The sequence below is a fragment of the Ornithorhynchus anatinus genome, chromosome 16 (assembly GCF_004115215.2).
Source record: "Ornithorhynchus anatinus isolate Pmale09 chromosome 16, mOrnAna1.pri.v4, whole genome shotgun sequence".
In the NCBI taxonomy this organism is placed as follows: Eukaryota; Metazoa; Chordata; class Mammalia; order Monotremata; family Ornithorhynchidae; genus Ornithorhynchus; species Ornithorhynchus anatinus.
The window spans coordinates 5622334-5645534 of NC_041743.1; the positions used below are offsets into that span (position 1 = coordinate 5622334).

At 42.3% G+C, this 23201-nt stretch overlaps 1 protein-coding gene across 7 annotated transcripts in view; it reads left to right on the forward strand.

The window, feature by feature from the left end:
- SUCO (SUN domain containing ossification factor) overlaps window positions 1-23201 on the forward strand; it is an 87091-nt gene that overhangs the window by 55633 nt on the left and 8257 nt on the right. For 4 of the 7 annotated variants that reach the window (XM_029081464.2, XM_029081462.2, XM_029081469.2 and 1 more), the window contains 13 exons: window positions 1927-2050; window positions 3036-3172; window positions 3752-3819; window positions 7727-7834; window positions 9140-9245; window positions 11726-11746; window positions 11954-12009; window positions 12554-12645; window positions 14168-14233; window positions 17238-17312; window positions 17690-17768; window positions 20967-22139; window positions 22837-22924. In XM_029081464.2, coding sequence (XP_028937297.1) covers window positions 1927-2050; window positions 3036-3172; window positions 3752-3819; window positions 7727-7834; window positions 9140-9245; window positions 11726-11746; window positions 11954-12009; window positions 12554-12645; window positions 14168-14233; window positions 17238-17312; window positions 17690-17768; window positions 20967-22139; window positions 22837-22924 — 2193 coding nt within the window. The remainder of the gene's footprint in view (window positions 1-1926; window positions 2051-3035; window positions 3173-3751; window positions 3820-7726; window positions 7835-9139; window positions 9246-11725; window positions 11747-11953; window positions 12010-12553; window positions 12646-14167; window positions 14234-17237; window positions 17313-17689; window positions 17769-20966; window positions 22140-22836; window positions 22925-23201) is intronic. The other 3 variants (XM_029081463.2, XM_029081465.2, XM_029081466.2) reach the window with 3 other exon arrangements.

Sequence of the window (23201 nt, forward strand, 5' to 3'; positions counted from 1 at the left end):
AAGTTGTCGTCTAAATGGTCTGTGAAGGTTAACAAAAAGTGTATAAAGGTACACCCCACAAAGGTAGATATGTAAAAAAAACCATATAAATGTGTGTGAAAGCCCACTGGTAGGTTGGTGAATTACCAGGGCCTTGTTTTCTGTCTGATGAGTATGTGGACGTTATCATGAGTTAGAGAGCCCTGCATGGGCTCAGGCCAGCTGGACGGTGTCCCAGGGCCCGACTTCACAGGCCGTGGTCAGGGACACTGACCGTACCCACTGGGGTGTGAGCGAGATTCTAGTATTCATTCCTTCTTCAGTCTCATAAAATTAATCGATCGTACTTCTACTGAAAGATGTTGGGTTTCAGAGTAGCAGGATCTGGTATATTTTCCAAGTCACCAAGTAATGGGAGGGGATTGTCATTTTCTTTGTGGGGCGGGGCATCTGGGACTCGAAGTTGCATTTGCATGCAATTCCCCCACTGTGTTCAGATACAGGCTGCTCCCCGCACCTAGAGGGGGCATGCAGCCAGAGCCACGGTCCCTTTAACGAAGCATCTGTGCTGTCCCAACAAGTAAGTCCTGTCAAGATTCGGGGTACAGTCAATCATGACCTAAGTCTCCCCCCAAATCCATGAACGTGAATCAGGTTGGGCCAGTTCAGGAGGCTGGATTTTCGGACTTGCGAAGCTCTTACCTGAATGCCCACTTAGATGAGGGTCACTGGGTTTCCTCAGCAGGTTTAGCGAACCTGCCAGGTGCCTTTAGGTAGTAGCGTGGAAACCTGGGGAGTCAGAGTGGTCAGGGTGTAGTGGGGCACAGAGCAGGCCAGGAAGACCCCTGGCATACAGGTATCTCAGTGTTCCCCTGAAGCAGTACTATCATATGGTCCAAGGGACTCTCTAGTAATAATAATAATAATGTTGGTACTTGTTAAGCGCTTACTATGTGCAGAGCACTGTTCTAAGCGCTGGGGTAAACACAGGGGAATCAGGTTGTCCCACGTGGGGCTCACAGTCTTAATCCCCATTTTACAGATGAGGGAACTGAGGCACAGAGAAGTTAAGTGACTTGCCCACAGTCACACAGCTGACAAGTGGCAGAGCTGGGATTCGAACTCATGAGCCCTGACTCCAAAGCCCGTGTTCTTTCCACTGCGCCACGCTGCTTCTCTAGATTCTCTAGATCTCTAGAGTGATCTGGAGCCCAAGGGTCTCTTAACCAACTTCTGTCAGGCGTAGAGGGTTTCTCAAATACCCTGTCACCTGGTGTGCATCCTAACTTCTCTAAGCCTGCTGGTAGCTGCTGTCAGCAACCCCTTCACTCTGGGTAGCCAAGAGCAGCCATGCCCAGGGCCACCGCCCGATCCACCGGTGCCCAAGGGCTGCAGCCTGGGGCTGCCATGGGTGGAAACATGGTTGCTAATGCCAGTCAGTTTTCCCCACCTCTGCATTCGGTAGCATTTTTAGTACACCTGCTGTGAGAGATTTTTCTGTCATCTGTCCTTTGACCTAAGTGACATTGGGTTTTTTTTTGATGAATTAAAGGTAAAATATTGTTTGGGATGACAATCTATACATTTGAACACACAATTCAAATATGGACTTTAAAATCGGTGCTTCAGAATTATTTCCTTTCACTGTCTGTGACTATAATTTAAGGCTCGTCCTTTGCAGCCCATTGTTGATTTCATTTCTACCTATCTAAGGAATGCAGTTGTTCCTGTCATGTCCATGGTAGAGGGTGTTAATTGTTGGCCAAGAAATTAAATCTTGAACTAGCCTGAGGACTTTTCCCTTTTTGTCAGTTTTAAAAAAAGGACATGCAGGACCTTGCATTCAACCTTATTGAAGGATTTGCATGATTTACATTTAATCCACTTGATAATTAATTCTCTGAAAGTTGAGACTAAATTTGTATAAAATGTCTCCTTTTTCTTCAGAGAGCAAATTATAAGAAAGCAGTGGAAATTGACCCTACCTCTGTAGTAAGTCCCAAGGATCCAGGAGACATCCCGACGTTTGATGAGTGGAAAAAGAAAGTTATGGAAGTAGAGAAAGAAAAGAGTAAGTAAAGCTCCCTGACTAATTCATATGGGATAAATATAGGCCTTTTTTTACACACCATATTTTCTTAAGCAGTGAAATGAAAAACTTGCTGCCACCACTTTTGTATTTTGCTGTCATGAAATCAGAAAATACTTATTTTTTAAAATATGGCAAAACCGTGCCTGTTCAATGATACATTTTTCTGTTTTCAGGGGAATAAAAACTCGGTATAAGGCTAGCTGGGATGTTGTTGCTATCGTTTTTTATTGAGATTGGCTTGGCTGCTCTCCAGGACTATCTTAATAAAATGGAGGCTTGAACCTAGAGGATTTGTTTGTTATTCACTTGCCTTCTTCCCCTGCAGTCCTCCTGGATATGCATTTCAGGCTGTTTTAGAAAGGTTAATGTCTTCAACTAGGTAAAATTAATCATTGCAGCCCACCACAGTTTTGTAAATTCATTATTTGGTAATCAGTTACAGCTGCATGTCCTTTTATTCGAAGCTTTTGCCAGTCAGTACCTTTTGCCTATTCAGTTGTCAGAACCGTTCTTTGTACTTCCTGAGCTTGCTGGGTATGGTGAATTATTCTGCTAAACCAACTGCTAGATTAGAAAGGCTTTAATAGCAAGTAAAAAGGTGGATGTTCTTCTTCCTGTGGTTTTATTCTGGATCTTAGCATCATTTCCAAGCATCAAAATGTAAAAGTAAAGCCTATTCTCATAGAGAGCTCCCTACTGTGTGGAAATTACATTGCTCTCATATTAACAAAGTAAATAATTTAGATAGGCAGCCAAGAACTGTATTAATAATGGTGGAATTTTAAAGCAGTTAAGGATGAGCTGCTTGTAATATATGGATAGTTTTTTCTTTTCCCCTAGCATTCCTAGTCTGAAATAGATAAGTATTAGTTCTGCTTTGAAAAATCCAGAAGTTGGGGTGTGTCTAGGTTTAAGGAGTGGTGGGTGTTTCTGACAATTGCTATATAAATATGTTTATAATAAGGTTTATCCGCAGGTCAGTCAATGCATCCATCTTCTAATGGGGGCCAGCATTCCACCAAAAAGGTCCAGAAAAACCGGAATAATTATGCTTCAGTGGAATGTGGTGCCAAAATCTTGGCAGCTAATCCAGAGGCCAAGGTAACTTTATCTGTGAATTGAGGAAACTGTAATTACTTGGGTGTTTTCCAAGCAATTAAGTTTTATGAACAATAAGTTTAGGAGATGGTTATAGGGAGAGTTCCGGTAGATGTTTATGAAATTAAAGTCCAAATATTCAGATTAGTTCTTTAAAGGGATTTTCACACCATTTTCACTTTTAATTACCTGTTTCTTTGCATATTCTTCAAAGCCCTCAAAAATTAAGAGCCTATTGATTTAAAAGGTGGTTGCTTATTCATTAAAAACACATATAAGATTTTAGTGATTACCTTTTAAAGTGTAAGTACTCTAAAGCAGATTCTTTAAGAGCAAGGTCTAGTGTAGATCCACACTCTTTTCTGAAATCACTGTATGGTTTTGGGAATAAGAGCTTTTCATAGTACTGGCCCTGTTAATCCCTCTAAGAATTTGTACGTTTTGTAAAAGTTGACTGTTTTTAAAAGCTAAAAATATGGGAGGGATACAGAACTATTCAGAAAAAAGTTATTTTATGTGCTCATTCTTTAATTTCCTTGTGGATTAAAAGGATTGATTCCTTTTCCCCATCTTTTTTTGCAGAGCACATCTGCTATTCTTATTGAAAATATGGACTTGTATATGTTGAATCCATGCAGCACAAAAATTTGGTAAGAAACATGCACCTTATAGTATACGTGCTAATTATAGTCACTTTGGGCTATAGTTGAGGATAGGGAAATTGAGTGGGGAAGAAGGGGGAGACCCTCCGCAAAAAATGGGATTCAGTTGTATTGGAGAAGTATCTTTAATGTCTTCACAGTGATAACATTTCACTCAACAGTGGGTAGTGTGTCAACTCATCCAACCTCCATTCCCATGGTTGCAGTCTCCTTTTTGGATTGTAACCAGAGGACAAGGATCATTTACTTTTCTGTCTATTCCCAAGCACAAAGCCCAGTGTTTGGTACACCGAAGGTGCCCGATAAATGCTGATGATGAGTATGCGTGTGGTGATCTCCCATGACCAGCCAAACCTAGGGTGGCCCTTGAGCTACCCATAGTGTCTGAGGTGGGGTTTCCTAATGAGAAGCCATAGCCTGCCTGAGAAGCCATAGCCTACCTGACAAGCCACCTGGAAAAAGCTGGGCTGCCCCAAACTCTTGTGGAAGTTATGGCCTACTATTAAAGGCCTAATCATGATTCCCTGGCCTGTTCTCTACGTTCTCTCATCCATATCTTAGCCCACTCTCCCTATCCTAGTTTCTCCTTTCTCTCTTTCAATGAATCATTTTTCTCATCCTAAACCTTTACTCCTCCCTCCCTCTTTGTGCACATTTCTTCCTCCTCTCCCCCTGCCTCTCCTTCTGCCCCTGCCCTGACCCTTTCCTCATGTCCCTGCCCACCTTTGAAGCCCTCCTAAAAAGCCACCTCCTCCAGGATGCATCCTTGACGAATCCCTATGTCCCTTGTCATATTCACTCATGAAGCACACTTAGCACTTTTTTCTTTTTTCTCTCATTTGTACCAATTGTTTATAGGTTTTTATTACTATTATTATGTTTTTACACTGTAGAACTACCTGTCTTTCCCCACTAACTTGTAAGCTCCTTGTGAGTGGGTACTGTCTTCTACCTTCTACTTGTATATTCCCAAATACCCATTACAGTGTCCTGTACACAGAAGCCACCCTGTAAATTCAGATGATGTCCCTCATCTCTGTCCTGTTGTGGGGTTCCCACTTGTTCGTGTTCTACTCACCACCCCCCTTCCTATCCCCTTTACCTCCTCCTTTGCCTAGTGCCCTCTAGCCTGACAGTGACTGAAAGCCCTAATTGCTTCTGGCCCTGCCAGTCTGAGATTCCTGCTTCTGTCTGTACGTATGTCCCTGGACTGCCAGACTATTTGTCCCTCTGGCGCCTCTGGGCTGTATTGAGTCTTGGACCCCCTTGACCTTGTGACATGTGGCTATTTCAGGCTGGGTTTCGCAGGTGTCAGCTGGTGTGGGACCATGCAGCCTGAGCTTTGGTGCTGGGGGACTGCTTTGGGGCTGGGGTAGGGGGACCTCCATGAGAGCTTCATCTGCTATCCTCTTGGAGCCACTGCCTCCACCCCCACATACAAGGTGCCTATGGGTGGTATTTATTTGGAGCATATGGCTTGATATAGTTAAAAGCAAGTTCCAGGTGCCAGTTGAGAGAAATCTTGGAGCCTGTCACAGTTTAAAGATAAAATTGTATGGGATTTTGAGCAAAGATAGAGTAATAGCTTGAAGAAATGGCATAGGAGGCAAAGATCTGGTTTTGACCCTGAAAACTAGGAAAAAACCAAAAGTGACCATAGCATCCCAGAAATGAAATACATGTTTTCACTGGGGAGCCTATGGGGTTGGTGATTTGTTTACTGACATTATTGACTTGAAATACTGCCTGACAGGGGCCAGTTTTCTTTTGGGATCCTTTTTGTTCACTGTTAAAGGCCTTTTGCATAGCAGACGTAACAGGAGATAGGTGGATACTGGTTCTTCTTTTTTCAAATGAAAAACTAAGCTGGACAAATATGCAGACATGTCAGAGAGGCTTCTGAAAACTTTTGGCTGCACAGATTGTATTAAACACATAAAAAGTATTAACTTGAAAAGAGGCACATATGTGGCAGATGACCAAAGCAGACATTGGGCTTGCCAAGAGGGCACAGTTTTCACTAGGAGGGACTGTTTCTGAACAGTTCTCCAGTGTACTAGAACAAACACGTTTTTCTTCAAGCATACACACCTCTTTGTTCTATTTGTTTTTGCAAAAAATGTTGTGTCAACAAAATGAAATGTGTAGCTCGTTTTGCACTTCTGTGCTTCTCTCAAACAGTTAGTAAGGGACAGCAACAGTAACTTGTAATTCTGCCTTTAGGATCCCTTTAAAGATTAGTGCTCAAAGGGAGCTGCTGGGACTAGCCAGCTGACCATCTGCGGTAATCCTCTATGTGATATTTTTCTTTCCTCATGAAAACTTTTCTCATCTTAGTATGTTTGGTTTCTCGCTACTCATTAGTCCCTGACTCTCACTGATCCAGGGATCAATGTGAAAACTGTGCTGTCTCGACCGTGTCCCAATATGTACGAGTAGCACACTCTTTATGTGAGTGATTGGAGGGGTGCGTTTCAGAGAGACATGGGGCCCTGAAGGAAACTCCACAGGCCACCGAGACCAATAGATGACTCGTGACAATGGGTGGAGTGGATTATCGATCGCACCCAAACCTGAGTATCCTGGGGAGGGCCCTCACTGTCAGTGGGGTCATCTTCTAATCTCAAAGATTGCTCTGTGGAACCCTGCAGGGTTCAACCATCAGCCTGTTGGAGTTCTTTCGATGTCCTTAAGAACCTTTGTTTTCTGAAATTAAGAATTCCAAAGAGGAGACGCTTATTTTTTTCTTTTCAGGGACAGACATAAAGAAATTGCCGTAATTTTTGATTTCTTGAATCATGTGTGTTCGAGCATTCCCCCAGCTGTGCCGTGTTTCCAGGGAGGTTAGCCAGCTTGGTGTAGCTCAGAAGCACCTGGGGCTTTCAGGACCTGAGATCGTCACCTCACAATGTGGGGCACCCTCTCGGGCCTGGCCCCAGCTCCACTGCGGAATCTCTTTCTCGTCCCCCCGCCCCTGCAAATCCTAGCTGGGATTGGGGTTCCTGCCAGGAGGCAGCACCCCTCAGCGTCTAGGGGAGCTTGAAAGCCAAGGGAGAGCACCCAGTCCAGGCCTGGGTAATCACTGAGCCTGCCTAGAGAAGTGGTTTTCCTGGCCCCGGAGAGTGCGTCCAATAAAAATAATAATAATAATTGTGGTATTTACATGCTTACTATATGCCAGACACTGTACTAAGTGCTGGGGTGAATGCGAGCAAATCGGGTTGAACACAGTCTCTGTCCCACATGGTGCTCACAGTCTTAATCCCCATTTTGCAGATGAGGTAACTGAGTTACAGAGAAGTAAAAGTGGCTTGCTCGAGGCCACACAGCAGGCAAGTGGCAGAGCCGGGATTAGAACCCATGACCTTTTGGCTCCCAGGCCTGTACTCTACCCACTACACAGTGTTGCTCAGGCAGGGAAGGCCCTGGGCCACCACCTGGCCTCCAGTTGCTCTGGTCTGTTGGGTTTGTTGGAAGGATACTCTTTGGCGATTTGCACACTTTGAAGTGCACCTTTATAATATTCTTTGTTCTCAGTAGCCAGTAGTCACGACTCTTAGGTTAAAAAGATTTTTCAAACAAAAATTAAGTTGAGGGATTTTTTTTTCCCCTTGGGGCAGTATTAAATTTGTCCTCAAGAAATGGAATTCTTGGAAAGTGCTTAATAGTCTGCCCTTCAGTATTGATTGAGATTACAAATTTTTTGGCAAACTTCCATTTCCTTAATTTTGTGAGAAATTTTAAGGATATCAAAAAAAGGACTTGAAAAATGTGCATTTTGACTGCTGTTGGGAATTAAATTCAACATACTAACATTGTCAGGTTTAAGTGATTCTCCATTCTTAGAAGATTAACTTTGGTTCAAACTTACATATATTGTATATTCTTTTTAAAGGTTTGTTATTGAACTTTGTGAACCAATTCAAGTAAAGCAGCTTGACATCGCAAATTATGAATTATTTTCATCTACACCTAAAGATTTTCTGGTTTCTATTAGTGACAGGTATGTTCTAATATTAAATTCTTATACTCTCCCAAATCATGAACTTTGGCACCTGGAATGATAATGAAAAGTAGTATTAATAATACTACTGGGTGTAAAGGACTGTACTTAAGCACTGAGGTGTATTCAGGTGGGAATTGGACACAGACCCTCTCCCTCGAGGGACTCACAATTTATGAAAAGTAATTAGAATTTGAATTCCATAACAAAAATTTCACAGCCCAACCTTAATTTTCCTGCCCACTTTGGAACTTGAAAAACGTATTTACAATGATCCAAAAAACTCAGATGAGTATAGTAGGTGTCTTTTGGTTTCTTTTTTTTTTCCCCCTCCTCACACACAAACTTTCCACAATCCAGAAACCAAGCAGAAGTGTGCTTTTACCTCAGAGAGTCTCTTCTTAGGTGATTGTGCAGTTTTAAAACTCCCAGTCCTGCCATCAGTTCTCCAGAGATGACTCAGGCTCCCAATAAATTCTCAGATGGATTGATTGATTGCTTGACTTTGCCTCCATCTCACCCATTTCTCTGAAAGTAGTTCAGTGTCCTAAGCCATATTACCCCACTGTTGAGCCATTTGACCTTGCAGTGGTGTAAGGGCTTTTGTAGAGGATGCCGGCAAGGGCAGTATGAGGTCACCACTTGAAGTTGTAGCTGAAGTACCCACATCCAGTTTGTCCAGCCCTGTTATTATTTTTTTTAAGATGCTGAAGAGTTTGCCTGTGGTATCCAGAAATGTAAACTTCCAAATACAAATAGAGAAAGCTTCTTTTCAGTTACTTCCTGAAAGGATTATTTGTCCTTCAATTTAGGAGACTGGGGCAACTGACCTTGGCTATAAATTGCCCGGGTTATGAATCAATGCCTTAAACTAGAGGCTGCAATGTTTCCATTTTTACCTCTATTTCAGACTATCCTTGGAAAGGGTGTCAGGTAGCTAGAAAGTGTAGTCTGAAGTCTAGTTGCTTGCAGCACTGATTGACCAAACTTCAGTCCTAAAATTTATTCACTGTCAGTGCAGGATCTGAGAGTGGAACCTAGACCTTGTTTGCCACATCTGCCTGTACAGTTTGGTCCTGGAGTTTCTATTTTCCCTCTAGTTGTGGTGGACACAAGATAGCTGATCCCAAAGAACTTGCCCTGGGTGCATCCCTTCCATAATATTGTCCTAGTGTACCGGGGGTGGTGAAAGCATTTCATATTTTAAAACAGAAAATTTTTAAGGGAGGACAAATACTTCGTGAAGGAACCACTGACCTACTTGTCTGTATTTTTCCTTTTATAAGCATATTTTTTGTTTTCCAGATATCCAACAAATAAATGGATTAAACTAGGCACTTTTCATGGTAGAGATGAAAGAAATGTCCAAAGCTTCCCTTTAGATGAGCAGATGTATGCTAAATATGTCAAGGTAACACCTGATTGTTGTATAGCCCTGAACTCTATATAATTTAAATTTATGTATAAGAACAGATGAAATTTTTAAAAATTGCCCAGTAGCCAAAGAGCTTGTGGCAGACACGAAACATCTATGAATCAAATATTTGAAGATTCCTGTTCTGGAAAAGTGATAATAATTGTGGTATTTTGTGCTTACTATGAGCCAAGCACTGTCCAAAGCACTGGGGTAGATATAAGATAATCAGGTCCCACATGGGGCTCATAGTCTAAGTAGGAGGGAGAACAGGTACGGAATCCCCATTTTGCAGATGAGGGAACTGAGGATCAGAGAAGTTGTGACTTGCCCAAGGTCACACAAGACAAGTGCTGGACCCAAAATTAGAACTCAGGCCCATGCTCTTTCCACTAGGGCACACTGCTTCTCGTCATAGCCCAGTAGAAGGCAAATTGAATTGGGAAAGTCAGAATCGATTAACTTTGAAACCTCTGAGTAAATGACCAAAATTCAATCACGTAAGAGTTTGTTCATCGGGTGGTCTACCCGCTTTCAGTACTCCTGCGTATTTTAAGATTACCTAGTGACTTATTTCATAACAGAGCCCTAGAATTTCTCCAGAACAGAAGCTTAGAGAATATCCACAAACTAGCAGCTGCATTCTTGTCTGATCTTTTAATATTTTACACTACTACAAAATGTCAGATCTATTTTTTAATGCCTTGAAACCTGAAACTTGGAGCTCTACAGTTGTAGCTCCAAATCCTTTGAGATTTAGAATTGCTGCTGAAGAATGGTAACCTTCCCTGACTTATACATTTGAATTATTTAATTAGGTTGCTACGGAGCCAAAGCCCATACCAGCTCATAAATTTATGAGGCCTTATTTGACATTGAATTCTATAATGGATTTTTAAAATTTTATTTTTGATTTAAGGGTTTAGATTTTTGTTGAAATATTGTAGACCCAGTCAATTCCAAGTTTTAAGAAAGTGAGGGTAAATTCCTAGAGAGCTAAATCGGTCCTCACAGGAATTTTCAAAACTTACCTTTCAGTGTTGTTAGTACCATTTCACTTTCATATATTTTATTATGTGCAGCGATCAAATTCATGGTGCATTTTCTCTGGGCAAATATATACATAGAATTTGTCTTCTCTTTTCCCTTACTGCATCAATTAAAAAAAATCACATTCTGTAGCCAAATTCTAAATTACCAACAGGTCGACTTTGTTATTTGTTTTAAATTCTGTGTATTCTTCCCTCCTGCACTCCTGTATGTAGTACTGCAGCTCAAGCTGAATGTGAAAACAAAATTAAGTCCTTTTTCACTTAATATACAGCTCTGGCTGTAGAGTTGATTGCTTTCTTCTAGACCTTATTTTCCTCGGTAATTGAGAGGTGATTTACATTTAGCTAACAATAGTTTTCCGGAATTTTGCTCTGTCATCTTGTAGCCTACATTTGTGGCATCTGCAAAAGGGTAAACTTGTAGTATTCTTTGTCTTGGTTTAAAACTGTTAAATCGTGTCCAAAATAAATTATAGAGATTGACTAGCGACAGGTCAGCAATATTCAGGAGCAGTTTTCATTTTCTTAAAAAATCCATAATATTTAATTTGGGGGCTGTTTTTCCAAGGATGTGGAAGTTCCACCGTAGAACTCTTTGACCAGTTAATGAGCTCGTTTTTATTATGGAAAAAATATATAACTTAGAGTGCTCACTAAGTTCATGGGTAAAAAGGCAAGATTCTTTGGGGTCAATGCCTTGCTAATTTTACACCCTTAAAAGCAAACTAGGTTGTTAATTATTAGTAATCTGAATTTGTCTATAGTGGTCTGTGTCCTGCCTTATCTCTTTCACTTGCCCTTCCCCGAGTTGAGGGAAAAAACTGAAGTCTACTGTAACTGCTTTTAAGAAAGCATTTGAATTCCAGAGGTAACCAAGATCCATTTTCCCTGTGTGTTCCCAGTTATTGATAACGTCACTTGAGTTTAGTGAAAATGATAGACCTTTTTGAAAGAAACTGAATTTTACCTAGAAATCGTCTAAAGGAATCTAAGTTCATGCTTGGTCTTGCTGGGCTTTGCCTCATTTAGAATACCTGTAGAGTAGATAGCTTCTGCAGATACTATTTCAATTCCCTCTCAAGGAGTATTTTTATTTTCACACTTATTTTTGTCTGGTAATAACCAGACCTCAAATATTAGTACAGTGAACTTCATGGAAATTGAACTAGAAATCCAGTCTAGAAAACCAAGCTTAGTTATGTAAGCATTTAGATGCATGTTTTATAGGTTCTAACACAAGAGAAAATGGTTTTTAAGTAAAGCTTGATTCTTACCTAAATGGCAAGACTACTACAATGTTATCCACTCATCTTATTTCTCTCTATACTTTTAAATGTAATTTAAAAATTATCTGAAATTGCTTGTGGCATGTAAACTAGAGTTTGTACTGATATCTATTTTTTTCTTTCCTTTTTCTTGCTTCAGATGTTCATCAAGTACATAAAGGTTAGCAACCTTCTAATTGGGAATGTTAAATGCGCAGGGCTTGGTACATTCTGCAGCTTCGCATATTAATGCATGGCCAATATAAACTTTATAACCCTTTTTGGGGCAGTTGTACTTCATCTAGAGCAAATGTGCAAGACAAAGCCTGGATGTTTATTTTGAATTGAGCCTAATTATGTTTCCATTTTAAATACGTTCACTCTTTAGGTAGAGCTGGTATCACACTTTGGATCAGAACACTTTTGTCCATTAAGCCTTATAAGGTAATCATTTCATTGAAAAACAGCCTTTTTTTGATAGTAATGGCGTTTTCAGCCTTTAGAAATGTTTCCCCAGCTAAGTAGTTTAAATAAACTTCTCATTATCTGTTCCTGAGAAATGTTTTAGGTGGAGAAACTTAAGATTGTCATTTGGTAAGAGCACAATTTTGAAAACTAGCAGATTTCATGAGAACAAGTTTGCATATATAGTTAGCATCTTCAGATGTTTTTCTCTTGATTAATCAGATAAATTAAGGGAAGCATCTCAGAATGGCAATACTATTTTCTTTATTGGTTGAACTACAAACCTTTGTGACGGATTTGGAATTTCAGCATTAGCAATGGAAGTAAAACATTTTAAAAACAGGAAATCTGAGTATTTTAGAACTGAAAAGAATAAATGCAAGTGAAAGTGACCAAAACTAGTAGGTTAATTTTAGGACTGTTTGCATTGTACTGGGAAGAGAATGGGGTGGGGCTGAGGGGAAAAAAATCTTCAGGTTTCTTTTGCATTTTGAGAATTGTTCATTAAATGGTTTATTTACAGAGTGTTTGGCACTAGCATGGTTGAGGAATATGAGGAAATTGCCGATTCCCAGTACCAGTCAGAACGTCAAGAATTATTTGATGAGGACTATGGTGAGTGACTTTTCGGCAAATGGAGGCTATTAACTGCGTTAATTGCTTCATGGAGAGCTCACTGTGTGCAGAGGACTGTACTAAGTGCTTGGGAGAGAATACAGTACAGCAAGAGTTAGCAGACATGTTCCACATCCACAAAGAGGATATGTGTCTCTTCTTAATTTAATTGGTCTTTGCCTAAAATGGGTCTTTAGATGATTCGGGAAACCCTAGCCCTACTGAAGCTCCTCAAACGTTCACCCTTCACTTCTGTTTCTGGGGCCTTCACTTTTTTAGAATGAGATGGGGATGCCGTACCTCAATTCTACATTGTTGTTGTTGTCATCATCATCATCATTGTTGTTGTTGTTGTGCGTGCTCTGTGCACTGTACTGAGCGCTAGGGTAGATACAAGATAATCTGTTTGGAGACAGTCCCTGTCCTACATAGGGCTCCCAGTTTAAGTAGGAGGGAGTAGGATCTAGTTTCCATTTTACAGATGAGGTAACTGAGGTACAGAGAAGTTTAGGTGCCTTGCCCAAGGTCACACGGCAGCCAAGTGGCAGAGCTGGGATTAGAACCCAGGCCCAATCTAAAGCAACAGATGAGTAGCAGGGCAGCACACTGCGAAAATGTACTCAAAAGTTCTTTATGTACAAAAGCCATTTATGGCCGAAAGAACTAAACATAAGGCCGAAGCTCTGTGGGAATGCTGTAGACCAGGACACAGTTGCTTGGTAGCCACTGTGAACTTCGCCAGCTGATTTTCAGTATTCCTGCAGTCTGTCCTCCTTGTGGCACACCCTGGGTGGTTCTTTGTCAGAAACCTTCACCACCAGTAATTTAGCCTCAACAAGCACTCCTGTGCTTGCACAATTGGTTCAGGTTTCCTGATTCCCAGAGATGTGATCTTCCTACTAGACCAAGGGCAAGCCCCAGTGTTTTAATTTATCAGTTTTTCATAAGGTGCACAAGCATCTAAAAATTTCTCTAAATTTCCATAATCAGAAGCATTCTGAGAATCTCTCAGCCTTGAGTTTGCAAGCTTCGAGACTTTATTTTGTAACATCTTATCTTCTATAAAATCAGTAAAGTGACTCTCTGTCCTTGATGGTTGTTTCTGTGCACACATTTATTCCAATGTGGGAGTCCACATTGTGCAGAGCACTTTGGTGTGGGGGGGGCAGAATGGCCAAGGAAAAAGCAGGAGAATGCGTCTGGCCTCGAAAGCATCTGTTGGAGCAGAGAAGGGCTTCAGTAGTAATGAAAAATTGAGAATTTTTTCCATAGTAGGCTAATTTTTTAGATTTCATTAGCCTGACTGAAATGGCCAGCTAGATCTTGCTTGGTCAGTTGGATACTTGGGATAGCTGATGCTCTCTTTCATTGCTACAGTCATAGTGCATTAAATATTACCCATGAGACTTCCCTGGAAGGTACTGTCCATTCCCAAGTGCCTTTTTACTTCTAGAAAGTAACTTGTTTATGAGCACAGTTTAACTTGGTGTAATAAAAAATGTAAATTTTACTCTTTAAACAGATTATCCTTTGGATTACAATACAGGGGAAGATAAATCTTCCAAGAATCTCCTTGGCTCTGCTACAAGTGAGTATTGTTTTGATATTTTTTCCCTCCCACGAGGGTTGTAGATCTACTGCAGATTCAGGGTATATGGGATGTGTTTTCCCCTAGAGAATTTTGTCTTTTATTATTTTTCTGGCTGTTCTGTCCTCAATCTCAAAATGAAATACTAACCAAGAGTATGACAGTGCTTTCCCTGACAAGTCAAAACTTTGAAGGCTTCTCTCCCCATGGTGGTGAGGTGCACATTTTTCTTTGTATTAAGGAATCCCGAGGGAGGTTCTGAAGAGTGCAGGAGCCCAGAATTTGAGAGTACAGTCATCTTAAAATGAATCTTTTGGACCCATTGCCACTTGCTTAATGGGGAGTGTGATGGAAGAGCAGTCCCCGGAATGGAAAATTGGGCCCTGGCTCCACCTGCCCTCTTTGCTTTCACTCAAGTGGCAGCCTCATCAGTGCCAGAGAAGTGCTACCAATGGCATGAGCAGTCTGGACCCCTTGTCTAAAGCAAGTCTCGCTGTTGCTCAAACAGAATAGGTGGTACCTACATCATGTAGAGTATTTACAGTGCCCTAGGAGAAGCTCAACTTTGAGCCCCTCTGGTTTAGTACCAGGCCCAGAAAGAGATTTGATAGACATTCTAGGGTTGCCAAGGATCAGTCTGTCCATTCTAACTAGCTATACCACATTAAAAAAAACTTCTGTCATGGTATATCTTACACACACACACACACACACACACACACACACACACACACATATTATGGTATTTAAGTCCTTACGATGTGCCAGGGACTGTACTAAGCACTGGAATAGATACAAGAAAATCAGGTTGGACATACTCCCTGTCCCACATAGTCGTAAATCCCCATTTTATAGATGAGGTAACTGAGGCCCAGAGAAGTGAAGTGACTTCCCCCAGGACACACAACAGACAAGTGGAGGAGCCAGGACTAGAACCCGGGTCCTTCCGACTCCCAGGCCCGGGCTTCATTCACTGGACCATGCCGCTTCTGGTATCTGTGATGATATCTCCTGTAAATTGCTCACCCAATGGTGTGGGTTCTCAAGGTCTCGGTGAATATGGCAGATTTATATTTTGGGAAAAATATCTGAAAGACTTTTCTGCATCTGGCTGGTTAGAGGCATGAATTGCCCATTTGTTACTCCCACAACGAACATAGTCCGGCTATTCAGATAGGCTAGTCATCTTATATCTGCTCAGTCAGGCATTCCATGATCCCACACCGAACTGGTAGATTTGTTTTACTTTCCCTTGGAAAAAAAGCCCAGTGAAACATGAAATATAAAGCAGGAGTGAGGGTAGCATTCTGGTCACTGTAAATTTTTGCAAGGATAAGTGTTTTTCTAAGTTATATTTAAGTCTAGGGTATTAGGCTTTTAGTTCAAAGTGATATAGAGTGTTATGTTTTATTTACTGTATCATATCTTAATATCATATCTTAAATTTGACCAATAGTGGAGAAAAAACAATATGCTTGGAAAATAACTGCTTCATTGGTAAAATTTTCAAAAGGACAGTCCAGACCTTCATAAACCAAACCATTATCTCATAGACTTCCTCTATTATTGTGTGCAATGCAGTGCAAACATTTTTCGCAAGCTATTATGTATTATATTGTAGCACAAATGCGGTGTTATGACACTGATGCCCATTCAGAAGTTCAGATAACTCGAGTGAGCAGGGATCAGACTTTCTGGATTTATTGGGCTTTGGGTTTTTTGCTCCTGATCTAGGCGGGGGTTGATATTTTTGTACAGAGCCCTACTGGTACACCCAGGCTTGAGGCATCCCTCACCCAGGGCTGGTTTGAGACCAGATAGATCTTTGGAGTCACTGGAGTCAGAGTGGGCCAGGGATTCAGCCAGGGAACCTCTGAATTCTGTTTCATGTTTCACGTCTGGAACACCTAATAGGAGCCTTCGACTCTTTCTCTTCCCCCTCCCCCCTCATTCCTTTATAAATCAAGCACCGGCTGGAGACCTCCAGGTACTTGGGTTAACACCCAGGATCCTGAACCTACTGGTCCACTCAGCCGATCCATCAGTGGTATTCATTGAGCAGCTTCTGCATGCTAAACACTACTATATAGTAAGGGCCCAGGAGAGTACAACGGAAGCAAGTTCTCTGCCCTCCAGGACCATGCAGTCCTAGTGGGGAGAACTGACAAAATTATTAAAAGTTACGGAAGCAGCAGGACGCTCTACAGACAGATCAAAGTAGCTGAATTAATAATTGAAAGTACAAACAGCTAAAATAAATTATACATGTTCCAGGGTGGCAGTGGGGTTGATGCATCTTGGTGTTGGGAGGTCCATGGATTGGTTTGGAGCATTAGAGAATCCTGAATGGGATTGTGGTTGACTTGCTAGGGTGGTCTCTTGTCCATCTTCCCCCCATTGGAAGGCTTCTCTAGCCTTGGGGATAGTGGCTCCTGTTAAGGGCAGCTGCATCGGCACTCTCTTTTGTGCAACAGAGTTTTAGACCTCTCAGTAGTCCGTCCTCCTCACTGGAACTAAAAACTTGACTAGCCCAAGCATCAGCTATATGGGCCTCTCCAGAGGGACGTGACTTTTGGGCCATGTGGAGTTTTTGTTTTATTCGAAAAGCTACTTCCTTGAAACACTTCAAAGGAAAACGTAGGTTTAAAACTTCCCATTGGATTTAAAGTTTTTTTAGAGCCTAGCGTAAAGTCATTTTCAAATAGCTTTTTCAAGTGCAGGGTAGGGTTTCCCTATTTATTTTGTCATGGTGCTACCAAGGTTATAAAGTAGAATTTTTTAAATACAAAACTGGGCATTTTTATTTGTTCAGCTGAATTTTTGAAAAAGCCATTTTATTAAAGTGTCTTATGGGCTGTCTTGACCAAAGAGGTGGTTTTAAAAACTAATCTCAAAACAGAAGGCCATTGTAATTAGTAAAAGTAGACTACAAGCTACAGTGCTAATTTCTGACAGGTTTTTGTAGGTGCAGTATCTTTTTGCTGATCTATTGTGTTCTGTTTAGATGCCATTCTGAATATGGTCAACATTGCCGCTAACATTCTAGGAGCCAAAACTGAAGACCTTGTTGAAGCAGAAGGTACTATTTGGTTTTGAGTTTGTCTCTTGATAAAACGACTAGTCTAAGCCTCTCCTTACGACCTCGGGTGGGAGCCAGCTGTGGCGGTGGGGGGAGCTTGTTGGAGAGAGCCAGTGTAGAGAAGTCTGGGAGAGCAGTGTCAACCATGCAGGCAAACCGGCCCCACCCTCTTCCTCTTCCCAGCTTCCTGCCACACCTCATCAGGAGCGGCAGAATGGAAGTAGATCATATAGGAACTCCCGCACCTCACATGGGAATTTGGGATGACCCTACTGGTTTATTGTGTAGAGTGGTTAAAGAGTCTGACTTTCTGGAAGTTCAGAGGTCTGCCGGTCACAGAAATAGTTAACTAACTCCATCCCTTCATACCCAAACAGGAAATAAGAGTCTATCTGAGAATACGACTACTATAGCTGCACCTAATATGCCTGAACCAACTCCCGTTCCTTCTCCAGGGTAAGTAATATGTCGTTAATTGGAATTTTATCGAATTGGAAGTGCAGTAGGGCCAGAAGAGGACAGGATGGGGCAAAGAGACTGTTATCGTGTTTCTAATATGCACTTCCATAGTTGAAGGAAGACTTAAGTTAGGCAGTGCCCAAGTAGGGTCTCTAATTCCAAATTTTAGATTCTCACTAATTCAAGCTTTTGCTTGCCCTTCAAGTTTTCCTCATTTCTCCATGGGAGAAGGAGCTACTCTGCTCCAAGTCTCTTCCCTCTGCTCCCAATATTTGTGCCAGAAGGGCTATTGATAATTCCCAAAACACTTAGGTTGGAGTAGGTCCAATTACCCAGAGGTTATTGGGCAACTCTCAGAACCCTACTAAGACTCTTCTCCCTGTTTGTTTTTCACCTCCTCCTGTGTATTAGTGCTTAACTGCATGCAGCACTTTTTTCCATCTAAATCTAATTGCAGTTCGATGTTTATAGATAATACTAACCAACCTGATACCTTAACAATGTCTGTAATCTTTTAGTGTACCAAGCTGTGTGGTCATTGCATTTTAATTCCTTTATGGTACAAAATCACTTCTGTGTAAAGAATTTTAGTCGTGCACAACATTTCCTGTCTATTAATATTACTTTTTGTTTGGAGTAGAATCTGCATATGTAAATATAGAGATAGCGGTGTACAAGTTCAGAGCTAACTGAAGTATATGAGTTTGTCTTGACAACTGAAAGCCAGTTATGACTGAATGGAAATAAGAGTATTTCAGTTAACCAAAAATACTGTATTTACCCATATAATTATTTCTGCTGCAATATCCCCTCCTCCTTACTGACTTTTGGGAGATAAAAAAATAAAATAAACTGTCCTAACAGCCCAGGGTAGAAAGAAAGGCAGGCTCAGGACATCTGAGATACAGGCTCCAGCCTTGCAAGTGTGTGCAGGGATAGGAAGAGAAGATGACAAAGGGGGATGGTTACCAGAATTCATTGAGGGTATATTGTATGCAGCACTTAGAATGTAATAGAAATAAGATTCAATCTCAAGGGCCCTCTTAAACTTTCTCTTATACAGAAATGAATAACATAATTGGATTTTTTTTTTCTTTTGGAAAATATCTTCCATAAGCTTTTCTTTCTTTTTTTGGTCTTGTCTGAAAAGTCTGAAAATATTCACCCTGTTGTGAAGACTGTGTATGTCGATTTGTTGTTTTGTGTGTCTAAATTATTTGTTTCAGGGTGTAGTTACTCCTCTGAGAAATAAACATACCTGGAAAAGAATAAGGATCACTAGTTTGAGGAAGGAAAGAAGTCCTTTTTTCATTAAGCTCTTACTATGTGCCAAGCACTGTTCTAACTGTGAGGGGTAGATACAAGGTAATCACGTTGTCCCCCATGGAGCTCACAGTCTTAATCCCCATTTTACAGATGAGGTTAACTGAGGCACAGAGAAGGTAAGTGGCTTGCCCAAGGTCACATTCATTCATTCAATAGTATTTATTGAGCGCTTACTATGTGCAGAGCACTGTACTAAGCGCTTGGAATGAACAAGTCGGCAACAGATAGAGACAGTCCCTGCCGTTTGACGGGCTTACGGTCTAATCGGGGGAGACGGACAGACAAGAACGATGGCAATAAGTAGAGTCGAGGGGAAGAACATCTCGTAAAAACAATGGCAACTAAATAGAATCAAGGCGATGTACATTTCATTAACAAAATAAATAGGGTAATGAAAATATATACAGCTGAGCGGACGAGTACAGTGCTGAGGGGATGGGAAGGGAGGGGGGAGGAGCAGAAGGAGATGGGAGGAAAAGAGGGTTAAGCTGCGGAGAGGTGAAGGGGGCGTGGTAGAGGGAGTAGAGGGAGAAGAGGAGCTCAGTCTGGGAAGGCCTCTTGGAGGAGGTGAGTTTTAAGTAGGGTTTTGAAGAGGGGAAGAGAATCAGTTTGGCGGAGGTGAGGAGGGAGGGCGTTCCAGGACCGCAGGAGGACGTGGCCCGGGGGTCGACGGCAGGATTGGCGAGACCGAGGGACGGTGAGGAGGTAGGCGGCAGAGGAGCGGAGCGTGCGGGGTGGGCGGTAGAAAGAGAGAAGGGAGGAGAGGTAGGAAGGGGCAAGGTGATGGAGAGCCTTGAAGCCTAGAGTGAGGAGTTTTTGTTTGGAGCGGAGGTCGATAGGCAATCACTGGAGTTGTTTAAGAAAGGGAGTGACATGCCCAGATTGTTTCTGCGGGAAGATGAGCCGGGCAGCGGAGTGAAGAATAGACTGGAGCGGGGCGAGAGAGGAGGAAGGGAGGTCAGAGAGAAGGCTGACACAGTAGTCTAGCCGGGATATAACCAGAGCCCGTAGCAGTAAGGGTTTGGGTGAAGAGGAAAGGGCGGATCACATAGCAGACAACTGGCAGAGGTGGGAATAGAACTCATGATCTTCTGACTTCCAGGCCTGCACTGTGTCTACTAGGCCAAAATCCAGCCTGGAAAATATGAACATGTGTTGGATGTGTTTTAATTGGAGTAGTATGAAAGGAAACTAGACTGTCTTTTGCAGTTAGAAGTAATAGTATATGAGCACCCACTGGGTGCCAGGCACTGTGCTCAGGAAATACTCATTCTGCCTACAGAGCTTTCAGTAAAAAGGAAGAAATAGAAATATTTCCAAATACAGCAGTGAAAATAAATAATTGAATGCACAATGTTCTTTGATTTCTGTCCCCTTGACTCCAGGTCCTTAAAGTGTTAAAGAAAAATTTAGAAATCACTTTCACAAAAAAGTAAAGCTTTGTGAGCTCGTTGTGGGCAGGGAATGTGTCTGATGTTATATTGTACTCTCCCAAGCGCTTAGTACAGTGCTTTGCACACAGTAAGCGCTCAGGAAATATGATTAATAATAAGAAGCAGGTGTGTGTCTTGGGTTTTTTGTTTTGGTTTGGTTTTTTCATTTTGATTTTTTTTGTTTTGTTTTTGTTTGTTTTAACGCTCCACCCTGAGAGATGCTTTGCTTCTCTTGGGTACAGTGCTCTGCACCCAAATATCATCAATTGGCTGAATTTAGGGCAAGAGTGTGGGGTTTGGGTAAATTCTGGATGTCACAAAATACTTGACTGCGTGGTGCCAAACTGCCCATCTATTTTGACTTCAGATAGAAAGTGTTTTTAGAGGGGGGCGATGCCATTTCATCATATACCTGGTTCTATTCAAATGCCCCTAGGTTTGTAACTACTGAAGTCCATCCACCAGATACAGAGCCATCAACTTTGGAGTTTCCAAAAGAGAGCCCCATCGTTCAACTGGTCCAAGAAGAGGAGGAGGAGACAAGCCCATCGACTGTGACCCTCCTGGGCAGCGATGAGCAGGAAGAGGAATCGTTGGCCTGGTTTGAGTTTGAGACACAAATATATTGCAGTGAAATGGCCGCCAGCTGTTGCCTCCCGAGCTTCTCAGAATATCTCTTCAAGTGGTGTTCTGTAGCAGTTGCTCTTCACCGTCAGCGCAGCACCAGCAGCAAAAAGAGGGAGCCTCCCGAAACTCCTCAGCCACCACTGGCACTTCCCACAGAGTCGGTCAACGTTTCAGTGACTCGGCCTCCCCCCGGGGAGTCGGACAGCCGTGTCGTGGCCGGAGAATCCGAAGCCCCTGTTGTGGGAGGCTTAAGGAGCACGGTCCAAGAGGAGCTGGCAAACCACACAGTGGATGCCATGGAGCTGGAGCCCAGCCATCCGCAGACGGTCTCTCAGTCCCTCCCCTTGGAGGTTACTCCGGAAATGAAGCTCTTTTCTCAAGGGGAGGGATATAAGCCCACAAAGCACGAGGTGGGACAAACGGCCTCCCAAGTGTTTCCTCGGGAGCGAACCACCGAGGCTTCCACTGAAACGGAGCGGATATCGGAGAGTGCTGTTGCTGAGGAGAAACACTCGGCCGTCTTTGAAACCGGTACTCTCAGCGAGGCCAGGGATAGCAGTTTGAGAGTGGACGTAAGCTCTGCTCCGATGGTCCCTAGGCTTCCTGAGACAATAGCGCAGGCCGACTACCCCGTGACCGCCTCGGATGTCGAAGGGGGGGAAGCCAGAGCGACCCCTGCCGACACCCAGAAGCCGGTCTCGACCCCTGTGGTGGAGTCTTCTCCGGTAACAGAAGTAAGAGATGAAGAGCAGGCTCCTGAAGATGCACTTCTCTCTCTCCCTGCGTCGGGTGGCCTGCAGAGGACGGCCACAGATTTTTATGCTGAACTGCAAAATTCCACGGACCTGGGTTATGCCAATGGCAATCTCGTTCATGGATCTAATCAAAAGGAGTCTGTATTTATGAGACTGAACAATCGGATCAAAGCCTTAGAAGTCAACATGTCCCTGAGTGGTCGTTATCTGGAGGAACTCAGCCAAAGGTGGGGGAGAGTGAGTGTCTGAGCATGTACGTGTGACTTGTCAGAAGTAATTGTGAAATGGCAGGTTAGAATCCTGGCAATAGATGAACTTTGGCTGGAGGCTTAAAACGTCCAGGCAAATGCTGAGTGGTCGCTCAAGGGCTCACAGGTAGTCTACTGCTTTTTCTCCTGCTCCATCCCCCATGTCTGATCATAAAATTTACAACTGTCTTGTAAACCTTCTTCAGCGGCTGACAGCCTGTTTCATGGCCTGTGCAGGCATCTTGTTCCTCCTCCTTACTCTGGTCCCACTGCTAACTGTCTTTTGGCCCATATTGCTCATTCAAACTTCCAAAAGGCAAAGTAGGTAAGACTCAAAAATAGATTTATTTTTTATTTTTTGGCAGTTTATGAGAGAGGAAGTCAAAATACATGACTGAGATGATGATGTCTCTGGATTTCAGTTTATCCTTGCTCTCTCTTTTCCACCTAATTGGGAGTTAACTGGAATCAATCTTGGGTCATGTGAATTTAACTTTTAAAATAGGACTGCTGCAACAAGCAAACCTTAGCCATTTGATTCTAGCATGAGTAGATTAGGGGGAAATCTCTTCCTTCCCCTTCCTACCTCCTCCCTATCCCCTGCTTTAAAAAAAAAAAAACTACTGAAAAGAAAGCAACATTAGAAATGGATTTGATTGCTGGTCTTGTTTCACAGGTACAGAAAGCAAATGGAAGAAATGCAGAAAGCCTTCAATAAGACAATAATAAAACTTCAGAACACTTCAAGAATAGCAGAAGAGCAGGTAAACCCACTTTCTATGTGTAGCAGTGTGTGTCTGGGATTGAAATCGGTTAGTGCATCCTAGCTAGGATAAATTAACAAGTATGAAATTCATGTAAGTGTGGTTGATAGTCTGCATTTTATGGTGATAGACTGGAGGAGTCATTTTCAGGTTGCATTTTGCGAACCCTAGAGATCCACTAAAAAAAATTACTCATACATGATGTTTAAATTTGATTTTCTTCTTGGTGCAGCATCCCTTGGAAGAAAAAAATGCATAGATTCAGCAGCTGGGATTT